Here is a 23,191-nt window from a genome sequence, read left to right as displayed (position 1 = left end):
TTACTCCCAACAGCAAGATTGTGGTCATAATTCGTGACTGTCCTTTTCATCATTGTGCGATTTCCCATCTATGATGCCCACGCAGTAATGTCCTTCCTGCTATCATCCCAAATGCTTAACTGCGAGCGCATCAATCTTTGCATGTAAGTGATTGACCAGCAATAAAATTAATGAACACGGTTGCTGAGATGGAGATGGGAGGCATTTTATCTCCATAATATTAGAGGGAAAATAAGCAGCCAGTGGTGAAGCAAAGGATGTTCACTAATCCAACTGCCTCTCCCAAAGCCTCACTCTTTATCATCTGGATCAACAAGAACAGCAGGAACCACAAGCACAAGCCTCCACGTTGGAAATAGATGCCTACTCCTTCATTATTGTGCAATCAAGATCTTGGGAGAACCTATCTAATAAAATGGGTGTACCAACTGCATCATCTGAAGACTACTGCCAACCTTATGAGGTTAATTAGAAGTGGATAACGAAGCAAAACCCCACATCTCAAGAATGAATAAATATAAAGAAGTTATATCTCATTTATATTTTCAGATCTAATTTAAGGAATGAGGACAATTAATCAAGGAATTAAGGAATGGTGGTTTATAACTGAACGGCATCCCCTCAATACTGCACCTAACTTTTAGCTTGCATTGTGCACTTAAGACATGCCCGTGATACTATCTCTTTGTACTTTTCAACAAAGAATGAAACATCCAGTTTTGAATCCATTGGGCAATTAGCTGTACATCTATTGATGTACAATTTGGTGAGGCGTACAATTTCTGATATAAGCTGTTTAATGTATGGGAATGTTTAAGCATGTTTACTTTGTTCTGGAAGTGATTCTATAAAATAGCAGGCCGTGAATGATATTAAATGGGTTCAGCCATCCAAACTTTATTCTTGAATATTGATACATGGCCTCGATTGAACAGAATTAAGCTTTCTTCAGTGTGCTGGTATTTAAAAATCATTCAGTCAAACAGGAAAATGTGACTAGTTCAAAGAAAGCCACAATTTTGTTTCAGAGATCAAAAATAAATAGGATTAGAATAATCAGCTATTCATTAAAAGGGATTTTGTTGAGGTTAATTGGCTTCTGGTGTGCTAAGGACCAAACGGACAAACAACCCATAGATAATTTAAATTTGACAGTAATGTACAGAGTGGATCTATAATTTTCTATAATGGCAAAACTGTTTTCTCCACCCACGCTAAGAGTCCAAACACTTCATGCTGCAGGCCATCTGGTTGACGGTAAATTTGGTACAAACTATTTTAAATCTGACACAGGCACATGACTTTCAGATGAGAAACTAAAATTAATCATGTAGTAGCAATGAACATCAGAGAATTCTTTATGAAAAGATGATGGTAAATGGCCAAAGGCGCTGTCCTTTGTCCAAAGTTCAGTTGCACATATTCACCACAACCTTCAGTTACTTCTATCTATAAGGCTTTGGCTCCAGTTAGATCCAGTCTGGATCAATGTCCTAATTTCACATCGTATTTCCTTAATATATAGAAGGAAGTATTTTGGTCCTTCAAGTCTACGCCATTTCCATCTGTCCTAACCATTTATTTCCTTGTAACCTATTCTCTCTCAAATGCCCACCAGCTCCCCACCTCATCTCCTGGATTTATATCCGCCTACCCGCACTCGATAGCTCAGCATTTAAACTGAGAAAATTATAAATCGGACAATTGGGCTACAGTAAAGGATGCGTGGCAACATTTCAATAATTGTTCAGAAATAGACTTGATTTCACTCATTTTATTATTGTGATGTTTAAATATGGCCTCTGATATTTGAGCATTTCACTAAAATAGACAAGTTTCCCAGATCAATATTGCCAAACATCTTGTGACATGTAAAGAATCAATACAGACCCAAAACATTGCTCAGGCTTATAAAGCTAAAAACAAGGCAAGTACGGATTGAATGTGTTGAAGCAGATCACCAGTGATGTGTGAAGTTTACAAAACCTAATGTTAAAAGACTAAGGCAGAGGTTTACATGGAAGATGGAGCGATTATTATTAATAACTAGACCAAGGGGGGGCCGTTGGGTCCCGTCCCCTCAGCGAGCGGTTGCGGGGGGTCAGCCTTTGGCATCACACACACACACTAACCCCCCCCCCCTTGATATTATATTAATATTATTCATTCGCTCCTTTTATCCCATCCCCCGCCCTACCACACACGTATAACCCCCAACTGTGCAGGCACGGCTAGAGAGGGGGGAGGGTGGAGAGGGAGGGGGGTAGAGAGGGAGAGGGAGGGGGGAGGGTGGAGAGGGAGGGGGGTAGAGAGGGAGAGGGAGGGGGGTAGAGAGGGAGAGGGAGGGGGGTAGAGAGGGAGAGGGAGGGGGGTGGAGAGGGGGGGGGGTAGAGAGGGAGGGGGGAGGGTGGAGAGGGAGGGGGGTAGAGATTGAGGGATGGGGGGGGGGGGTAGGGGCAGCGTCACCGGGGAGGGCTTGAACTAGAACGCAATGCTACACCACTCACCCATAGGTCCCAATATTCACCATGACCTAGAGAGGGAGGGGGGGGGGGGTCAGAGAGGGAGGGAGGGGCAGAGAGGGAGGGGTGCAGATAGGGGTGGGTGGCAGAGGAAGGGCCCTCTCCCCCCTCTCCTCCTTCCTCTCCATCCCCCCCTCTCCATCCCCCCCTCTCCATCCCTCCCCCTTGCCTCCCCCTTACTTGAGCTTTACTTGTTTCATTCATTGTCAGTTGAATCCTCCTTATCTGTCATGTTTTGTAGGGAATATGAATAAATTCCATTATAAAACTAAATACATGGCAAACATTAACTGTGTTTTGTACCATGTACCCCTTGATGTAAGCTCTGTGCACTTTTTGCTTCGTGAATCCTTGTGTCGAGGTACTGAAAAATCACAAAGCCTTTTACAGGTCAGCTATTTTTGGTTGATGACATTTTAACGTCATGTGATTATTGTTGGGCACTGCAGCCATTCCTGAGCCCTCCAGTGAAATGCTCCTTCACGTGGCTTCATCTTCCTACTTCCAGCTCAAACAGAACCCAGAAGATCTGTTGCCTCGTCCCGTTATCCTGATCCGAGGCCTGGATGCTGCCCAGCTAATGAATGTCATCAACACCATTGGTGAAGCAGTGGTCAAGATTCACGTGAAGAATAACTTGGTGGGTCGGGTAAGTCTTGTTTTAACTAAACCTCAATTAATTCCTTCAACTCGTGTTGATAAAGCAGGGACTTTTCATTTCACCATTCTCAATGTATTTTCTGACTATTGCCCAAATGGCTGAGCTGCTTACACTTGTCGCTTTCACATAGGATACCTTGAGATTAATTGTCTTGCAGTTGGACTTAGTCATTAGGGTATATATTCAAAATTCATGTTCAGCGATTTGCGTAGTGATCACAGAGATGGGTGGGTGGGAGAAGTGAACAGATGGGAGTGAGGGCAGCTGCTTAACGTCTTTCAAAACCTCTTCTGAAAGATTTGCGTTTTTTGTTAAAGCGTTGGATACAGTTAATGGTTTTACCGAACTAATTATAGGACAGCAGACATGTGGATGGACATTTCCTGGGGTCTTTCAGTACATGCAGCCTCAAAATAACTCCTTGGTAATTATGTTTTTCAATGGAAAGTCGTAAAGCTAAATATATCTGGGAATAAGTTTGGGGTAGGAAATGTGACTGCAGGCTGAGAGCACTTTACGCTAAACAAAGAGCCTTCTCTATTCATCCCACTGAGAGTACGTCCTGAAATCGTATCCATTTATTGAGGAGAATAACGTGAACCTCCTGACAGTGAGGCTCCATTGCGCTGCTGAGGTTCCACATTTAATATTTAACAAATCCATTTCCCACATGTTCTCCTTGGATCATAGAATTGCCAGCTGGTGATGAGTAGAGTAAACAGGCAGAGCATGTTAACATCATATGCCGATGTGATCCTCTCAATTCATCCATCTCTCATCACATCTTTAAAAAAAAAAAAATGTTCTGGCCATCTTTAGTGTTTTTTAGTTTCGGTTTTAGAGATACAGCGCGGAAACATGCCCTTCGGCCCACCGAGTCCGCACCGATCAGCGATCTCCACACATTACACACTAGGGACAGTTTACATTTACACCAAGCCAATTAACCTACAAACCTGTACGTCTTTGGAGTGTGGGAGGAAACCGAAGATCTTGGAGAAAACCCATGCGGTCACGGGGAGAACATACATACTCCGTACAGACAGCACCCGTAGTTGGGATCGAACCCGGGTCTCCGGCGCTCCAACTCTACCGCTGCGCCACCGTGCTGCCATTTGTGGCCTGCCTTTAAGTAAGGCAAGACATTGAATTACATCATGAGTTGCTCATTGTTCATCAAGTTCCTGATCTGGCAGCATTTCCACTGAAGTCCATACGTCCACAAGTTATAGTAGCAGAATTAGGCCATTTGACCCATCGAGTCTACACCATCATTCAATCATGGCTGATCTATCTTTCCCTCTCAACCCCATTCTCCTGCCTTCTCCCCTTAACCCCTGACACCCTGTGCTCCAGAGATGTTGCCTGGCTCATAGTGTTCTCTTCAGCATTTTGTGCCTTTTTTAAATTCTCCTCTTAAAACCTTCCTGGCTTGTTTTCAGTCTTCATCCACCTTCAAACAAAATCCTTCTCAATGTCTGCTCCCTTCCCCTTCCCCTTTGTGGAGCTTGTACAAGCGCATGTTATTCTTAACCTGGGCCCCTTGGTATGTAAACTATTCACCACCTTGAACAATACACCTGCAGCGATTTTGTAAATTCCTGTTGTAATCTCAAAAACTTTAATTAGCTTACCTTCTTCCAGAGAAAATGAGCATAACTTCATACCTTTTCATAGCTTATATTTGTGTAGCCACATCTTGTGCCTGTGATGCTCAACAGAGGCTACAATACCCTACTAGTTACTGAGTACTTAGAGATCCTAGATGGGCAGAAGGGATTTGAAGGCTGAGGCATGGATGACTATGCACAAACTCTGTGTATTTAAACCGTATTGGAGATGGGTAGTATGGGAGGGATGGTGTCATATCTGATTAAAGATATATCTGTGCAAAGATTTGACTGCTTTAAATTTAAATGTGCTATCTCCTTCCTCTCTGTGATCACCCTTCAAGCGAGTCAACGCAGCCAGTTCTTATCACTTCCTTTTATTGTATTATATTGTCTTACCGGTCTTACCAAATCCAATGATTTGGACAGAGCTATTCCTTTATTTCAATTTTATTATGCAGTAAATTCCTCAACACAAAGCAGTACAGTGGATGGGAACATGTAACAGGCTGCTTGTAGCAACAGGGAATGTACATGGAGGCTCTTGTGGCAAATCATTATCGTAGAAACTATGCCCTGATTTTGTAGATTTTTTTCCCCCTGAAATCTAATGATAAAGGTGATGATGAAGTTGGTCGATCACATTTTCAAAGTGCGGCACGGTGGCGCAGAGATAGAGTTGCTGCATTACAGCGCCAGAGACCCCGGTTCAATCCTTATTGCGGGTGCTTGTCTGTACGGAGTTTGTGTGTTCATGTGACCTGTGTGGGTTTTCTCCGGGATCTCCGGTCTCCTCCCACACTCCAAAGACGTACAAGTTTGTAGGTTAATTGGCTTGGTATAATTGTAAATTGTCCCTAGTGTGTGTAGGACAGGCACGTGCCATCAGGGTAGGCAAGGTAGGCACTGCCTATCCTGTCTAAAATTATAAAATGATTATTATTAAATATAAATAGTAAAGGCAGGGAGAATTTATGCCTAAGAGATCGGAAGGCATAATTCTCGGTGCCTTTCATGCGCAGTACATGTAATACGGGAAACTGTGAGCAGCCCACGTGCCGTGGACGCTGCTTCAAGCCGTCAATTTCAAGCAGAGCTGAAGGCAGCTGAAATTCTGCCTTTGCAGCGTGGGCTGTGTACTGCGCATGCACAGAACAAGCGACTGTAAAGTGGGAAGTGGCTGCAGAAGGACAGCGTCACTGGGGGGGGGGGGGGGGGGGGGGGGGGAAGAGTGCCTTTCACAGCTTGTGGGGAGTCTGGCCAGCGGTAACGTTGCGGGAGGGCAAGAGCGTTGAAAAGGAGGGGGTCGGGGATCATGCAACAGCAACCAGCTCAAGAGCGGGTCAGCGGGCGATGGATAACAGGACAGCGGGCGGTGGAGCTTACTCCATGTGTCAGTGCGAGTAACCTCAATTGGTCCCTTGTTCGCACTGACACAGGAATGTCCACTGCCCGCTGTCCTGTTATCCATCGCCCGCTGACCCGCTCCGCTCTATGATCTTTGCTCTTGAGCTGGTTCCCACACTGTTCAGACGGAGAGCACTGTCAGAGGTGAGCGGGCCAGCAGGAAGCGCTGAGGTCCCGGCGGCCGCTCGCAGTCACCCGAGCAACTTCCCTTCCCGGCCCACAATGCGGTGGCTCCGCGCCTGGAGCGCCGCGGCACGGTGAGTGAGTGAGTTGCTGGCATGATCCCCGACCCCCTCCTTCTCAACGCTCCTGCCCTCACCGCAACTTTACCCCTGGCCAGACTCACCACACACTGAAAGGAACTCTCCCTCCAATTGGTCCCTTGAACTAGTATTGTCATTCAATAAGATCACAACTGATTCAACGTCCCGGTGTGCTCCCATTTTTCCCACCATCTCTCCACCTGCCACCACCCTCCACCCCCCACCCATTCATTAATTCAGAATGAAGGAGATTTGGAAGCCTTGGGCAAATTGAATTGTTATTTACTTTATTTTTATTCTTTATTTTTACGGAGAGGAGAACAATCTGCGCATGCGCGGTTTAAAAAAAAAATTTAAGCCGACTGACTGCCTACCCTGAGTAATTACTCACGGCACGTGTAGGATAGTGTTAGTGTGCAGGGATAGCTGGTTGGCGCGGATTAGGGCCTGTTTCCGCACTGTGTCTCCAAACTAAACTAAACTAAATTAAGTTGCGCTATCACAATTTTCTGACTTTGTCCTCGTCATTTGTAATGCACACAAAAATATAGTCGCTCATCCAATGAAAGAGAATTACAAAGGCTGTGATTCCTCCGAGAACAACACGTCAGGTCGTGTTTTCACTCCTGTGACATTTAGTGCTGTGTGTCTGCACCGCCCAGCCCTACCTTCCATTGACTTGTCTTACTTCCTTGACATTTCACTTCAAAGTAACAGAGGTTTTAACAACACACTTAAGGTTTCATACATTTACCTAAAATGGTGTAAGTATAATTGTAGCGAGAACTGGTTTCACTGAAAGGAGTCTTGAGATAATTTCTAGTGCTGTTACCTCCTGTCTTGTGTGTGGTATATTATTATATGAAAAGTCAAAGAACATTTTTTTTCACCAGTAATAATTGCTCTTTCGCTCTCCTCCCTGCAGCCAGCCTATGATGTGGGAATCTTGATGACTCTGATCGTAGCTTTCTCAGTGGTTGTCATGATCCTGGCCGTGAGAATCAAGTGCAAGCAGAACCGAACTCGGGTGAGAGTTGCTCTGGATTGGAGCTGGTCTGGATATTAGTTAGCTTTGGATTTGCATCATTATGCTCCTATACACGTGATCCCTTGGAGTTCTCTACTAATGTTATCATAGTGACAAAGGCGTCTTGTTTCTGGAGGCATATTATGAGATGAGTCCCTGCAATCATTTCACTGCTGTTAACTATGTTATTACCACCAAGGCTTTGGATTGGTAATCAATGTTGGTGCTGGGAATCTAAAAAAATATTGTTTGCTTTATGGCCCTGTCCCACGGTACGAGTTCATTCCAAGAGCCCTCCCGAGTTTGCCCTGATTCGAACTCAGAGATTTATGGTAATGGCCGCTCGTCAGTACTCGGGGCTCTCATGGACATTTATCAACGTTGAAAATCTTCACGAGTCTTCCCGAGCTTACCTGCCGTTAGCGAGTCTACCCGAGTACCTGCCGTTAGCATTACTAACTACTAAGAGACGTCCCCGAGCTCCGACGTACCCGCTACGTTCATTCTCCGTGCTTACCACAAGTTTAATTTTTTGTTACACTCAGGAGAGCGCTTGGAATGAACTCGTACCGTGGGACAGGGCTATAAGAATGTGTGGAGTGTAACAGTAACCACAAGCATCCTGAAAACTACTGCAGATAGACACAAAATGCTGCAGTAACTTAGCGGGATAGGCAGCATCTCTGGAGAACATTTTGTCTGCTCCACTGTGAAATCTCCTCAAGGTATACCAACTTTGAAGGAGCTTTCCTCTCTCCGAAGGTTCAGCAACACCCTGCTGAAGTCGTTGTTGAAGTCTGAAGAAGGGTCTCGACCCAAAATGTCATCCATTCCTTCTCTCCAGAGATGTTGCCTGTCCCACTGAGTTACACCAGCATTTTATGTCTAGCATCCAGAAAACTAGCTGGCATTTGAGTGCGTCAGGCAGTATTTACATCTTGGAATCAATTTTAAACTGGCTAAGGCCAAATGCCACTAAATCTGGCCCTTGCATGTCCCCTGACTGTAATCATTGTATTATTGGCAGCCTTGGGTTTTTTTCTGTCTCTGTCTTATGTTCTGAACTTGCAATAGCCATCTATAAACGTACTGCCTAAACCTGAATCTTTAACCACACCTTCGGTAACCTCTTCTAATATCTCCGTAGGTATTTATTAAGTGCTCCTGTATGGTGCTTCATAACATTTTACTACTTTGGTGCCATATAATTAAAAGTTGTCATTGTTAAACCCTTTCTCGACAAGCTTTGAACTACCCAATTCAGGAATTGGCACAGAGAACATAGTGAGTTAAAGAGCTATAGAGATAATATGTTATAGAGATAAAAAGATCAAGATCATGGTCAAAACTTGCTGATTTATGCTGTTAAGAATGAAGCTTTGTCATGTTTTTCACTTAATCTCCTCTTCCACAATGTGGTAAAGGAACTGAGTGAATACAAGTAACCTCAGGGATATTTGGACAGGAAAGATATTGAAGGAAATGGGTCAAATGCAGGCCAATGGGATAATCGAAGATGAGCATCTTGGTCAGCATGGACAAGTTGGGCCAAAGGGCCTGTTTCCATATTGTATGACTGTAACTCATCTGAGATCAGCAGTATTGGGAAGGCATTGTGATTGAGAGCAATTCTCATTCCATGATGACATCAGGCTAATGTTTTAATTATCACCTACCTTCTAGATTTGACAGTAATAGTGATTCCAAAATGATCTGATTACACTTCTCAGAAATGTCTTGTCATTTTTCTATATTGAAGACATAAATATAAATTGTCTAAATGTAACCAGAAAATGCTGAAGGTGCTCCGCAGGTTAGGTGGGATCGGCCGGTGAAGGAGAAACCGTTAACGTTTAATGTGGAAAACACTTCATCACAGCTGGGGGGAAAAAATAAATTGGCTTTAAGTTGCAGAGTGGGTGGGGAGGGGCATAGGGGGGAAGGGAACATCTGGTAGGTTGAGGCCAGGATCGTGGTGGTGGTGAGATGTGGATGAAACCATCTGCTTGATAAGCTAATGAGGGGATAGTTACACATTACAAAGCAGCATGTAAAAGCTGAGACATGCAGGTCAAGAAATGAAGGAAGAGAAAACAATGTAAATATTACAGCTGGATAACCATCCACAGAACAAACTCGTTCTGATACAGAGAGAGTAGACTGCATATGTTTGATGGATTCAGTATTTGATCTGGAAGGTTGCAAGGTGCTCAGATAGAAGATGAGGTGCTATCCCTCAAGCATACATGGGGCCTCGGAGGCACAGACAGATAGGTCAAAGTGGTAGTGAAGGGGGAATCATAGTTCAGGCAACTGAAAGCACAGGCAACTGAAAGAGCAGCGTGTGTGAGGAATTGAGTTGCTGACCATTATGGTGGAGTCGATGCCGCAGTTCAAGACAGACGACATCTCAGTAGCAGCTGAACGGACTGAATCGGATACAATGGAGACAGTGGAACTGGGAGAATGGAATAGAGCCCTTAATGGAGGCAAGGTGAGAGGTGGTACTGTCAATATAGCTGTTGGAATCTCAGGGCTTGCATTAAATGTTTGTTACTAACCTACCCCTCTGATGGAGATGGAGAGATGCAGAAATTGAAAGGCAAGAGCCAGAGGTTAACCATGAGAAGTGCAAAATAATGATTTATTTGAGTTTAGTTTAGTTTAGTAGCCAATGTACCTGTGAAAGATGGGGTGGACTGCAGAGTAGGAGTGAAATAAGAGCTGATCCATATATCCCATAAAATAATAGGCTGTGTTTAGACCCATGCAGTTTACCATAGCAGCGTCTGTGATCCACTGAAAGTGAATATTGAAGAAGTTGTTGCTTAGTGTGAGAACTAATTTTTCATTCTGTCTGATGAAGAGTCTGAAAATGAGAATTGTTTACTGTTTTTCGACAAATCCCATTGGCATGCTGAGTGTTTCCTGCTTTTGGCCATTTTATTTAGACTTTTGCCATCTGTAGCTTTTTTAATTTAAAATTTCATTTACTGTTGTATGCCTTTGCAATTTGCAGTAGCTGCCTGCGACAGACAGTGTAAGTGTTAATAACTCCTGTGGTGCTTTTCACACTCACGCTAAGCAGCCGTCTTTCTTCTCAGAATTCCTTGCAGCAACAGACGATCAATGCAATCAGCCGACTGGCCACCCGTCGCTACCGGTCACGGTGCCGCCCCCAGGAGCACGAACGGCAGAGCAGCCTGGATTCCCAGGGCAGCAGCATGTCAGAGCCCGTGTGTGCCATCTGTCTGGAGGAGTTTGCCAATGGGCAGGTGAGAGGAGATAGCACCAGGTTGATGGGTTTCCATATTGAATTTCCTTAATGAGTCAAGATAGGCACAAAAAGGTGAAGTAGCTCAGCGGGACAGGCAGCATCCCTGGAGAGAAGGAATGGGTGACGTTTCCGGTCGAGACCCTTCTTCTGATGACCCTTCTTCTGAAGAAGGGTCTCGACCCAAAATGTCACCCATTCCATCTTCCAGAGATGCTGCCTGTCCCGCTGATTTGCTCCAGCTTTTTGTGTCAAATTTTGGTTTAAACCAGCAGCAGCCGTTCCTTCCAACAAATTCCTTAATGAGTTTCCTTGATCGTCCTTGTAACCTGTTGCAGGAGAGGTAAAAGATAACCTTAGTTTACATGTTTAGAGATGCAGCATGGAAACAGGCTCGTCGCCCCACCAAGTGCCCATCGACCATTCATCAAGTAAGGATCAGATAGATTTCGAGGGGTATGGATCAAAGGCGGGCAGATGGGACTAATTTCCTTTTGCCGTTGCACTATGTCACTATGATGCCCCTAATTCATACTAGTTCTATGTAATCCCACTCCCTACACACTAGGGGCAATTTACAAAGGCCAATTAATCGACAAACCCCCGCACGCGTTTAGAATGTTGGAGGAGACCGGACCAACTGGAAGAAACCTACGTGGTCAGGGAGAATGTGCAAACTCCACAGAGACAGCACCCAAAGTCAGGGTCTCTGGCATTGTGAGGCAGCAGATCTACCAGCTGTGCCACCCTTGCTTGTGAAAGGTTATGGTGGTTTCATCGACACACCCCAGATCATTTCGGATCCTTGTTTTAATGCATCTGTTCAGCCTAGACGCCGAGTTCATGGCTGAGACTGTGCAGAGTGCCCAGATTGTTGGATTCTGGTGGAAGGGCAGTGTTTTTTGCTGTGTTACCCAGTTCACCCTCAGAAAAGGAGATCTCGATCTCTTCTGCCAGGCTGGATTGAACCTTCAGTAAATCCTTGGACATCCCATTTTTCTGATTAAGTTTCCACCGGTTGCATGAAGTAAAAATACTCAGTGCCCAACCATCCTGGAGCCTTCCTTGTGGTTTGTCCAATTGTTTTTCCTGCTTGTTTTGTACCATTTACAATAAGTCAGTTCACTGAAGTGTTATGACTGGTTTGTCATTGTAGGATCTCCGGATAATATCTTGTTTCCACGAGTTTCACAAGGAATGTGTGGATCCCTGGCTTCTTCAACATCGTACTTGCCCACTCTGCATGTACAACATCATTGGTAATTTAGCGTTTGAAGTTCAGGTTCAGCTGGTGAAGGGAGACGTAAATCTGAGTTTAATTTTATTCTGTTAAATGCTACAGTAATTCCTGGTTTAAAAATAAATAGCATGTGGATTGTACCTTAATGAAGCAGTGTGTATCTCCCTGAAGGCAGTGACCCCTAGCGGGCATGACTCCCAGATTACAGGAGCTGTTAAACTCCCTCTCTCCAGGGAGATTATTTTATTCTGAGCTACACTCAGGCAGTGAATGTCATTCCCACTTGGGAACTCCCTATCACCAGACTGGATTTGTTATAATAAGTCATTGAGATGATTTTTGAACAAACCAAATAATTTTTTTCCTGTGTGCAATTCTGCTGCTGTCACGGTCAAAATGTAACCCACTTTTGAATGGAATTGTAGAAAATTCATAATCAGCAACACCTGTAGCCGCCACCTTCCCATTTACATTACAAATGAATAAATCTGAATAACTTATGGGCATTGAGTGAAAATCAAAAAAAAAAATGCAGATGCTGGAAATCTGAAATAAAAACAGAAAATGCTGGAAATACTCAACAGGTTAAACAGCATCTGTGGAAAAAGAAACAGTTAGCGTTTCAGATCAAACCCCTGAAATAGCTTGAAGGGCATTTGACTGAAATTTTAATTCAGTTTCTCTTTCCACAGATGCTGACTGACCTGCTGAGTGTTTTTCAGCATTTTTTGCTTTTATCCCAGGCCGTCAATTGTGATTGCATCCCACACAATTGTAAAGATGCCAAATCAAGCATCTACTTGCACAACCTGAAGGTGTTCCATGATACGTTTGTTTTTCCAGGGAGAAGCAAAAACTGCCTGCCAGTTAAGAGTTTCACTCAATGATCTGTAGTGATTCAAGGCCTATTTGCTCTCTGCTCCTACCACAACCAGAGAGCAGTCCTGAACTACCTCGTTGGTGACCCTCGGACTATCTTCGATCGCATTTGGCTGGTTTGACCATGCACTAAACTTTATTCCCACATCTGCACAATGGCTCAGTTGTAATCATGTATTGTCTTTCCACTGACTGGATAGCACGCAACAAAAGCTTTTTACTGTACCTCTGTACACCTGACAATAAACTAATCTGTAACTGTAAAGGGCCTGTCCCACGATGCGAGTTCACCCAAGAGCTCACCCGAGTTTTAAAAAAAATCACTCGTGGCACCTCATAGAAACATAGAAACATAGAAATTAGGTGCAGGAGTAGGCCATTCGGCCCTTCGAGCCTGCACCGCCATTCAATATGATCATGGCTGATCATCCAACTCAGTATCCCGTACCTGCCTTCTCTCCATACCCTCTGATCCCCTTAGCCACAAAGGCCACATCTAACTCCCTCTTAAATATAGCCAATGAACTGGCCTCGACTACCCTCTGTGGCAGAGAGTTCCAGAGATTCACCACTCTCTGTGTGAAAAAAGTTCTTCTCATCTCGGTTTTAAAGGATTTCCCCCTTATCCTTAAGCTGTGACCCCTTGTCCTGGACTTCCCCAACATCGGGAGCAATCTTCCTGCATCTAGCCTGTCCAACCCCTTAAGAATTTTGTAAGTTTCTATAAGATCCGCCTCTCAATCTCCTAAATTCTAGAGAGTATAAACCAAGTCTATCCAGTCTTTCTTCATAAGACAGTCCTGACATCCCAGGAATCAGTCTGGTGAACCTTCTCTGCACTCCCTCTATGGCAATAATGTCCTTCCTCAGATTTGGAGACCAAAACTGTACACAATACTCATCACGAGTATTTTTTTACTCTTGGAAATTTTTTCACACTGTTGAAAAAACTTTGAGTTTCCGCGTTTCCCGAGTACCCGCCGTTAGCATTACGAGCCGCTACGAGACATCCACGAGCTCCGACGTACCCGCAACGTACATTCTACGTACTTACCACAAGTTTGATTTTCTTTTTAAACTCGGGAGAGCTCTTGGATGAACTCGCCTTGTGGGACAGGCCCTTAAAGATGTAAAAGCCTTTGGGAATTGGGAACATGTTTGAAAGTCATGGGAATTTAGAGTGTTTTCAGACACTAATGTGGCATGATTCAATTGTTTACAGAAGGAAGCTCAACAGTTGCACAACAGGAAGTTCCTGAGCGAGCTGCACCGGCTGCTCAACTGAACCAGCGAATCCACCTGTTCCGCCGTTACCCTGGACACACCCATCTTCACCGACCCAACACTGCCATCCCTTCCAGAGCACCTCACCTGAACAACCCCAGAACTCAAGGGATGCCCTCTGGTCATCACTTTGTAACACCGGAGGTCTACCCCATGGGGTTTAACACCGTGCGATATGTGGCGGCAAGACCCCGGCAGCCTCCGGCGCTACACAGGTGCAACTATCACCACAGTGAGGGGCAGGGCGTCTCCTACAGGCACCACAGACCCTTCGCCGTGCGGAAAGGCCCGCCCTGGCCTGATAAACCTCACCACGGACTCTTCCTGCACAAGCCTCCCTGTCGGCAGCAGCAGCAGCTTGCTGCATGCAGCGTGCCTCTGTCGTCGCATAATTTAAAACCGAACTGTGCACCGCTGCGCTCGCAGCTCACCAGCAACCATGACAACTGCAGCCTCTCGGGGGACAGTTTTGGCATCAACTGCTCGGTGCGCAGCGGATACCTGGCAGATAGCCCAGGTAGTGACTCCAGCTCGGGTCCCTGCCACTGCTCCTCCAGCGACTCCACGCTGGACTGCACGGACATCAGTAACCGTTGTATTTATGGAAGCCACTCGACTTTCCGCAGCTCTCTAAGCAGCGAGTACGATCCGCTCGTGTACTGTGGGACAAGTGAGGAGAGCATCAAGTCTTTGTCGTTTGAAGAGCAGAGGCCCAGGTCCTTGGACTCAGCCGGCGGTCCTCAGGATGACTGTGTGCTTAGCCACACCCACTACCACCACCACCGGCACCATCATTACACCGACGCTCACCCGAGCCCCAAAGATGAGCATTGCAGGAGCGCATCACAGAGGCAGGACGGCGAGCCGCTAGACAACTACATGGGCGACTCTCAGCACTGCCAGCATCAGGTGGAGTTCGCCTGCCAATCCCAGTACACCCCCACTCAGTGTTCCTGCTTGGAGCGGCGCCTGTTGCTTCCCCCTGGGCTCTGTCTTCCCGAGACCTCGCTGCAAAAGGGCGACGCGGAGACGGACAAGAGCAAAGCAGCGTGCGCCAAAGCCAAACCAGTGCCTTCAGAAACAAAGTCCAATCGGGGCAGCAAGAGGAGGAAGAGGAAGAGTAATTCCCAGATGGATCCTGCCGTGGTTTACTTCCATCAGGACTGTGATGCCATGGAGGACTGCAGGGTTCACATTCACTACGACAACCCTGGGAACCAGTGCCACCCTCCTAACATTCAGCCATCAGTGCCGGTCCCTTTAGTCCTCAGCAGCGGAGCTGCCAGTGAGTGGCCTTTCCCGTTCTGCGACTGTCGCAACCCCCACTGTCAGCAACCACTGCCCCAGGTCGGGTCCGAATCCATGCTACCCGGGGAGCAGCATGTGAGCAATGGGGATCAAGGCCACCCCTTCCAAGACGGCTGTGGTGAAAGACACTGTGACCGAGAACCAGTTCAAGACAAGTCCTTCTACTGCCAGGCATTCCCCAGCAATCCAGGTGTGTAGGAAAGTTGGAAATATTTCTGCAGCATAAGACATTTTAAACATGTTTCAAGTGTTGCTGGAGGCCATCTGAGAAGAGTATTGACCTAGATAGTGCAACATTTTTCTCTCGGGGGAAAGTCAGTGAGTTCAGACCAGAGGGTTACAGTCTGAAGGAAAATGCCATAAGGAAGTCAAAGTCAGATTTATTCGTCACATGCACCCGAAGGTGCAGTGAAATGAATTTGCCAGCAGCGATACACTTAAAAAAAGAACACACAATACACAATAGAATTTAACACAAACATCCACCACAGCATTCTTCCCTGTGGTGGAAGGCAATAAAATTCAGTCAGTCCTCGTCCTTTGTTCACCCGTGGTCATGGCCATAACCCTCCGTAGTCTCCACTACAGACACCCCAATGTACAGGCCCTCTCGTCGGGATGATCAAACCTCCGACGTCGGGACAATCAAACACACTCTGCGGCTAGGAGTGCCCGAATCGGCACTTTCCTACCGGAGACCGTGGCTTCAGGATGTTATTGGGGATTTCTTGCTTGAGCTTCGGATACTGTCTGATGCTGCTGTCATCAGTGATTGGCGATACATTCGACGTGGATGAGGGGAATTCAGCCTTGTGTAATTAGGCTCTTTCCCTTTCAAAGTTGATGGGGTATGAGTTTTATTAAAGCGAGGAGCCTGAGGGATGAGCAACCAAGCTGCATGAGATTGGAGTGTTTCGAAACTAAACACCTGTCCAAGTGTAATAAGTGAGAATTAGTCTTTTCCAATTCATGATCCAGTGGAACAATCACTTTATGACCATCTGCTGCTGCCAATATTCACAAGTTATAGGAGAAGAATTAGGCCATTCGGCCATTCAATCTCCGCCATTCAATCATGGCTGATCTCTGCCTCCGAAACCCATTTCCCTGCCTTCTCCCCATAACCCTTGATACCTGTCATATTATGCCTGCAATCCAGTGAATAATTTACTGCCCATTCAGATCAGTCACCATTGTCTGTTGGTATGGGAGCTCTGCGTGAAATTAGTTTGAGATGCAGATTGATACATTTCCCATGCTATGGACTGAGACCCCAAGATCACTCTGTACATCAATGCTGTTAAGGGTCTTGCTTAATTGTGCGCTCATCAAGTTGTACATGAAATGCATAAAAGTCCTTATGTTGTAACTAAAGGACGGCACAGTGGGGCAGCTGATGGAGCTGATGTCTCACACGCCAGAGACCCGGGATCAACCCTGACATAAGGTGCTGTCTGTGTGGTGTTTGAATGGTCTCTCTATGATCACATTGGTTTCCTCCAGGTGAACCAGTGTCCTCCCACATCCCAAAGACATGCAAGTTAGCAGGTCAAATGTGAATTTGTGGAATTCTCCGCCACAAAAGGCAGTAGAGGCCAATTCCCTGGATGAATTTAAAAGAGAGTTAGATAGAGCTCTAGGGGCGAGCAGAATCAAGGGATATGGGGAGAAGGCAGGCACAGGTTACTGATTGTGCATGATCAACCATGATCACAATGAATGGCGGTGCAGGCTCGAAGGGCCAAATGGCCTCCTCCTGCACCTATTTTCTATGTTTCTATGTAATTTAGCTCCACTGCTTGCATTTCACCTTCCTATGCTCAATCAGTGATCAGACATCAAAAGTATTTCATTAGGTATAGTGCTTTAGAATATCCATGTGTGTGCACGTGTGGTCAGACACTACTGTCCTCCATAACTTAATGTCTGCATTACACGTGATGAAAGTCCACTTGCGGGAAGCAATGAGAGACATCTGTCACCCGAGGCTGTACTGCAGTTAGTTGCTTTAAATGGGGGAAGGGTGCTTTTGAGGAAGGGGGGGGGGGGTGCAGAGAATGCCCTGGTTCCAAAGGTGTGTTAGGGCCACTGACACTGCCCACAGGTAAACACTGACATGGTGCAAATGATTAACTTGTGTGTTTATTAATCCCTGAGGACCTTGCTATCACAGGCACATAGCCTTGTCCCAACATAAGCCTGGACATACTGTAGGAGTGTGCAGACACGTTGCACTTTGCCCTCCAGTTTCCAGATTGCACATTTTTAGTCAGTGTGCTTCTTTTGAAATCAGCATTAACCTAGGGTTACAGCACAGTGGCAGGTTATATCTGTGTTACAAATTGTAGACCCATTCTGGATGTTCTCGTGGGTTGAGAACTGTTAGTTATTCATTAAGCTGAGACTGCCTTTCCTTTAACACTTATTTCACTCAGTTCCATGTAATATGACCCAAAGGACATAACAGGACACCACATAACTATTTGCCGCACGTCTAGAAAACAAATTGGTGAGCACTCTAACTCTTCTATTTCGTTTCGAACTCAAAGCAGCTGTATGTGGTTCACGATGCTATCCTTGTTTCTGTCCTTCCCCAAATCTTTGCGTCAGTGATTAGCTCGTTTTCAATCAGAAATCTCCCTTGCCCCAGCACCATGCGGGGGGATTTGGGTCACGTAGCTGTACAGCATGGAAAGAGGCCCTTCACCCCACCTTGACAATGCTGACCAAGTTGGCATATTGGGTTAGTTCCATTTGACCGCACTCGGCCCATAGTTCACAAAACACTTCCTATCCATTACCCTTGCCATCCAAAGATAGACACAAAATGCTGGAGTAACTCAGCGAGACAGGCGGCCTCTCTGGAGAGAAGAAATGCGTGATGTTTTGGGTCGAGATCTTCAGTCTGAATAAGGGTCGCGACCTGAAACGTCGCCCATTCCTTCTCTCCAGAGATGCTGCCTGTCCTGCTGAGTTACTCCAACTTTTTCTGAAGCAAGATTGTGAGAAGGCTGAGGTTTGGTTAACAACACCTGAAACAGGTGGTGAATTCATTATTACAAACCAGGCAATATCCAACAATATCATTGAGCCTCATCAATTGAAGGCAGGGTGCCCAATGGTAGGAGCCATGGAAACATTTTAACATACAAGAGAGTAGAATTGGAAGAGACCTTCGGGTTTAGAGCAGATCTTTCTGGTGATTAGAATGCTTTGTGTAAGGAGTTTAGGCAGCTGATGTCACCATACCACCTCCCTCATGTCAGTCCAGGGCCTTCCAGGTGAGACAGAGGTTCATGTGCACCTCCCCTAACCTCATCTACTGCATTCAATGCTCCTCATGTGGCCTCCTTTACATGGGTGAGACCAATTGTAGACTTGGATATATTTTTGCTGAACACTTGCGCTCAGTTCGCCAAAACCTATTGGTGCTCTTGGTTGCTCACCATTTTAACTTCCCATCCCATTCCCATGCTGACCTTTCTGTCCTGGGCTCCTCCATTTACCAATTTTAGGTAACTAACCCACAAACAACCCCTCCCCTTTCCCCCCTCACTTCCCCGCCCCCCCATTTAGCTTTCCCCCCCTATCTTCCCTGTGCCTCACTTGAATGTGCACCTGTTTCTCCCTTTCCCCTTCCACTATATTCCTTCCCGACTTCCCACTTCCCACCACTTCTATCATAATCTCACACTTTTTTTGTCTTATGAACTCTGGACTATGTCCAACCATCTGCCAATCCAACCCCTCCCACCTGAATCCATCTATAATTTTCCAGGATTTATTTTGCCCCCACCTACCTTTCTCACAACCCCCCCCCCCCCCTCCCACTCTGCAGAACGATCCCAACCCAAAACGCTGCCCATCCATGTTCTCCAGAGATGCTATCTGACCCGCTGAGCTACTTGTGAGAAAACTGCAACCAATACCAATGGCGTTAAATTAGCTTCTCTAAGGACGTTTCTCCTCCTCTCTGGTACCGTAGCTCACCCACATTTCATTTGTTGTCTTGACTCATTCCTTAACTACATCACCTGCAATGTACTAAAGGTTTTTCTAAACATCTGATTATGTTATTTTTTTTACCATTCCAACCAGGTACCAAATCAAACGTGGAAGAGATTTGTGAGGAAGCCGTGTAATTGACGTACAAAGGAAGCCGTGGCAGGCAGGACAAGAGGCAGATCTGACAAGACCGTGAAGCTGGCAAGATGAGGGGCACCTGGAGTGGCCGTGCAGCTGCGGATGAGAGTGGGACATGCCTGGCGGAGCTGTGTAGCTAGTGGATGAGGGATGGACAGGTGTGAAGAAGCTGTGTAGGCGGATGAGAGAGGGCAGGCGTGGAGAAACTGGGTTGCGGCAGGATGACGGTGGGACAGGTATGCAGACGTCCTACACCAGGCAGATGAGGGAGGGGGAGTGTAGAGAAGGCGGGTGGCAGGACGGAGGAGACTGGGATTGTGGCGCAATAGTGTGGTGCAGCCAGCAAGAAGAAGATGGAAATGTGTGGCGTTGGCGAAGTGAGATCTGATGCATATGGGGAGGATGAGTGCAAGGGTTTGCATGAGGAAATTGTATAGCGTGCAGATATGGGTAATATCCCTTATGGCGAAGCTGTTTAGCTGATGGATGAACATGGAAATACGTTGGAATAAGCCTTGTAGCTGGGGGTATGATGCGGGGACATTCACGGAGATGCTGCGTAGCTGGGAGCAAGAGGCTGGGACAGGTGTGGAGAGGCTGTGTAGCTGGAGACGTGAGGTGGGAACAGTTGTATAACTGGGACACGAGTTGGGACAGGCATGGAGAAGTCATGTAGCTGTGGGTAAGAGGTTAGGACAGGCATGGAGAAGCCATGTAGCTGGGTGTATGAGGGGGGGATATCCATGGAGAAGTCATCAAGCTGGGGATATGAGATGGGAACAGCCACGGAGATGCTCTGAAGCAGGGGCTATGAGGTTGGGACATGCATGGAGGAGCTGTCTATAACAGGAGGTGTGTGGTGGAGACTGGCATGGAGAAGCCCTGTAACGGGGGACATGAGGTGAGAGCAGGCATGGAAAAGTCGTGTAGCGGGTGGGAAACGGAAGGAGAGTTATGTGTAGACAAGCAGGACATGATAATGGGTTCAACTGGCAGAATGAGGGGCAGGTCCAATGTAACTGTGCAGCTACAAAACAAAGACCAAGTTATTTCAAAGTTTTGAATATTTGAACCAGGACATTAATCTACAGAAGCATCGCTTCATGACATTGGTGCTTGACATTTGTTAATAACCTTCTACTTCAAGAGTAAGTGTGTATCCACAGCCATTGGAGGCCCTTTGTCAAGGGACTCCTTCCTGGTGGTCTTTGTTTTCCAGAATAATCTAACACATGGCAGATTTTTAGCACTTGTGACCAGACCCTGACTGTCAGATAGAAGCACTTAAAGACAAATGTAGCCTTGCAGGGCCTTGTATTTACAAGGGCCCCACAGTATATTTTGGGTACTTTGTATTAAGAAAAAAATATTTCTAAAGTGTTGTATTATATTTGTATAGAAAGTCATTGCATTATGATAATATGTTCTTAATATATTTATTTACTAATATATTTATCCTCTACCAGGGTGTGTAATGTAACGTGCCTTATAAATGATCAGTGCTGTCACTAACCTGATGGTCTGGCTCTATTCAGATTATGCTCCAATAAATTATTTTCAATTACAAAGGTGAATTGTGTTTGGTTTGTCATAACTCTATCTAATTTCAAGATTCCTGAAATGATAGCCCGTGCAGTGTGGGGGTCCTGTGATCATTGGAACGCATCCCTATGGGGTGTAGATTACTTAGTGATACATAGATGCTACAGCACTAAGGGCACTGGTCAATTTATTAAGATTGTGTACAAGTATAAGGAACTGCTTGTGTTGGAAGGAACTGCAGATGCTGGTTTAAACCGAAGATAGACACAAAAAGCTGGCCGACGTTTCTGGTGGAGACTCTTGAGTTGCCTTCATTGTTGTCTCTACTTGCTCCACGGTAATGTTGGGTTCAATGGTGCTTTTTGTGGACTGGTTAATTTTAATCACTTCAGAGTTTGTTGGGTGATATAGCTGCACAGATCCATCGTAATGCTACAACAAGCCTTCAAGACGATGAGGCAAGATAATCCATTTGGGAAGTGTCCCATTTCTACCATGCTTGCAAGTTGCATATGGTGAACCATGATGAAGTTCAGTCAAGAGTATTTTATTGTCATGTGACCCGAAACAGATCAATAAAATTATTTGAATGAAATTCTGAAGAGCAGACAGCTGACATCCCGAGGGTATGTCAATAATAAGGAAGAAAGACTTGAAATACCACTGAAAAGAAAAAGGTAATAGGTGATTTCTAAATTACTCCCTACACATTTTTGATCTACATCTAGTTCTGATATATTACTTGTATCCATGGTTACACATATGTTTATTTCCCTGTCATCTCTTTGGGTGCTCATGAATTACTATAACATTGCAAGTGCCACAGATACTGTAGTCATCTCATGACTTTTTTGGGTACTGTAAAGACCTCTTATGGAGATAAAATGACTAAATTGGTTTAAAAATCTAAAACAGATACAGTGCCCTCCATAATGTTTGGCACAAAGATCCATAATTTATTTATTTGCCTTTGTATTCCACAATTTGAGATTTGTAATAGATAAAAATCACATGTGATTAAAGTGCACATTGTCAGATTTTATGAAAGGGTATTTTTATACATTTTGGTTTCAACATGTAGAAATTACAGCTGTGTTTATACATCGTCCGTTTCCTCCTCCTCCCCCCCCCCCCCCCCCCCCCCAAATTTCAGAGCACCATAATGTCTGGGACACATGGCTTCACAGGCGTTTGTAGTTGCTCAGGTGTGTTTAATTACCTCCTTAATGCAGGTATAAGAGAGCTCTCAGCACCTAATCTTTCCTCCAGTCTTTCCATCACCTTTGGAAACTTTTATTACTGTTTATCAACATGAGGACCAAAGTTGTGCCAATGAAAGTCAAAGAAGCCATTATGAGACTGAGAAACAAGATTAAAACTGTTAGAGACATCAGCCAAACCTTTGGCTTACCAAAAACAACTGTTTGGAACATTATTAAGAAGAAAGAGAGCACTGGTGAGCTTACTAATCGCAAAATGACTGTCAGGCCAAGGAAGACCTCCACAGCTGATGACAGAATAATTCTCTCTACAATAAAGAAAAACGCCCGAACACCTGTCCGATAGATCAGAAACACTCTTCAGATGTGGATTTGTCAATGACCACTGTACGCAGAAACATAGAAACATAGAAATCAGGTGCAGGAGTAGGCCATTCGGCCCTTCGAGCCTGCACCGCCATTCAATATGATCATGGCTGATCATCCAACTCAGTATCCCGTACCTGCCTTCTCTCCATACCCTCTGACCCCCTTAGCCACAAGGGCCACATCTAACTCCCTCTTAAATATAGCCAATGAACTGGCCTCGACTACCCTCTGTGGCAGGGAGTTCCAGAGATTCACCACTCTCTGTGTGAAAAAAGTTCTTCTCATCTCGGTTTTAAAGGATTTCCCCCTTATCCTTAAGCTGTGACCCCTTGTCCTGGACTTCCCCAACATCGGGAGCAATCTTCCTGCATCTAGCCTGTCCAACCCCTTAAGAATTTTGTAAGTTTCTATAAGATCCCCTCTCAATCTCCTAAATTCTAGA

General features: G+C 45.5%; 1 protein-coding gene across 1 annotated transcript in view; it reads left to right on the top strand.

The window, feature by feature from the left end:
- Positions 1 to 21,192, top strand: part of rnf43 (ring finger protein 43) — a 180,964-nt gene extending 159,772 nt beyond the window's left edge. Inside the window, exons 4-9 of the mRNA XM_033046114.1 lie at positions 3,031 to 3,171; positions 7,389 to 7,490; positions 10,595 to 10,765; positions 11,921 to 12,023; positions 14,106 to 15,665; positions 19,574 to 21,192. Coding sequence (XP_032902005.1) covers positions 3,031 to 3,171; positions 7,389 to 7,490; positions 10,595 to 10,765; positions 11,921 to 12,023; positions 14,106 to 15,665; positions 19,574 to 19,617 — 2,121 coding nt within the window. The 3' untranslated portion in view covers positions 19,618 to 21,192. The remainder of the gene's footprint in view (positions 1 to 3,030; positions 3,172 to 7,388; positions 7,491 to 10,594; positions 10,766 to 11,920; positions 12,024 to 14,105; positions 15,666 to 19,573) is intronic.
- Positions 21,193 to 23,191: the final 1,999 nt, after the last annotated feature.

The sequence above is a fragment of the Amblyraja radiata genome, chromosome 28, assembly GCF_010909765.2.
Source record: "Amblyraja radiata isolate CabotCenter1 chromosome 28, sAmbRad1.1.pri, whole genome shotgun sequence".
Taxonomy (NCBI): domain Eukaryota; kingdom Metazoa; phylum Chordata; class Chondrichthyes; order Rajiformes; family Rajidae; genus Amblyraja; species Amblyraja radiata.
The sequence above is the reverse complement of the archived record's forward strand: the minus strand, read 5'-3'. Positions and strand labels throughout refer to the sequence as shown.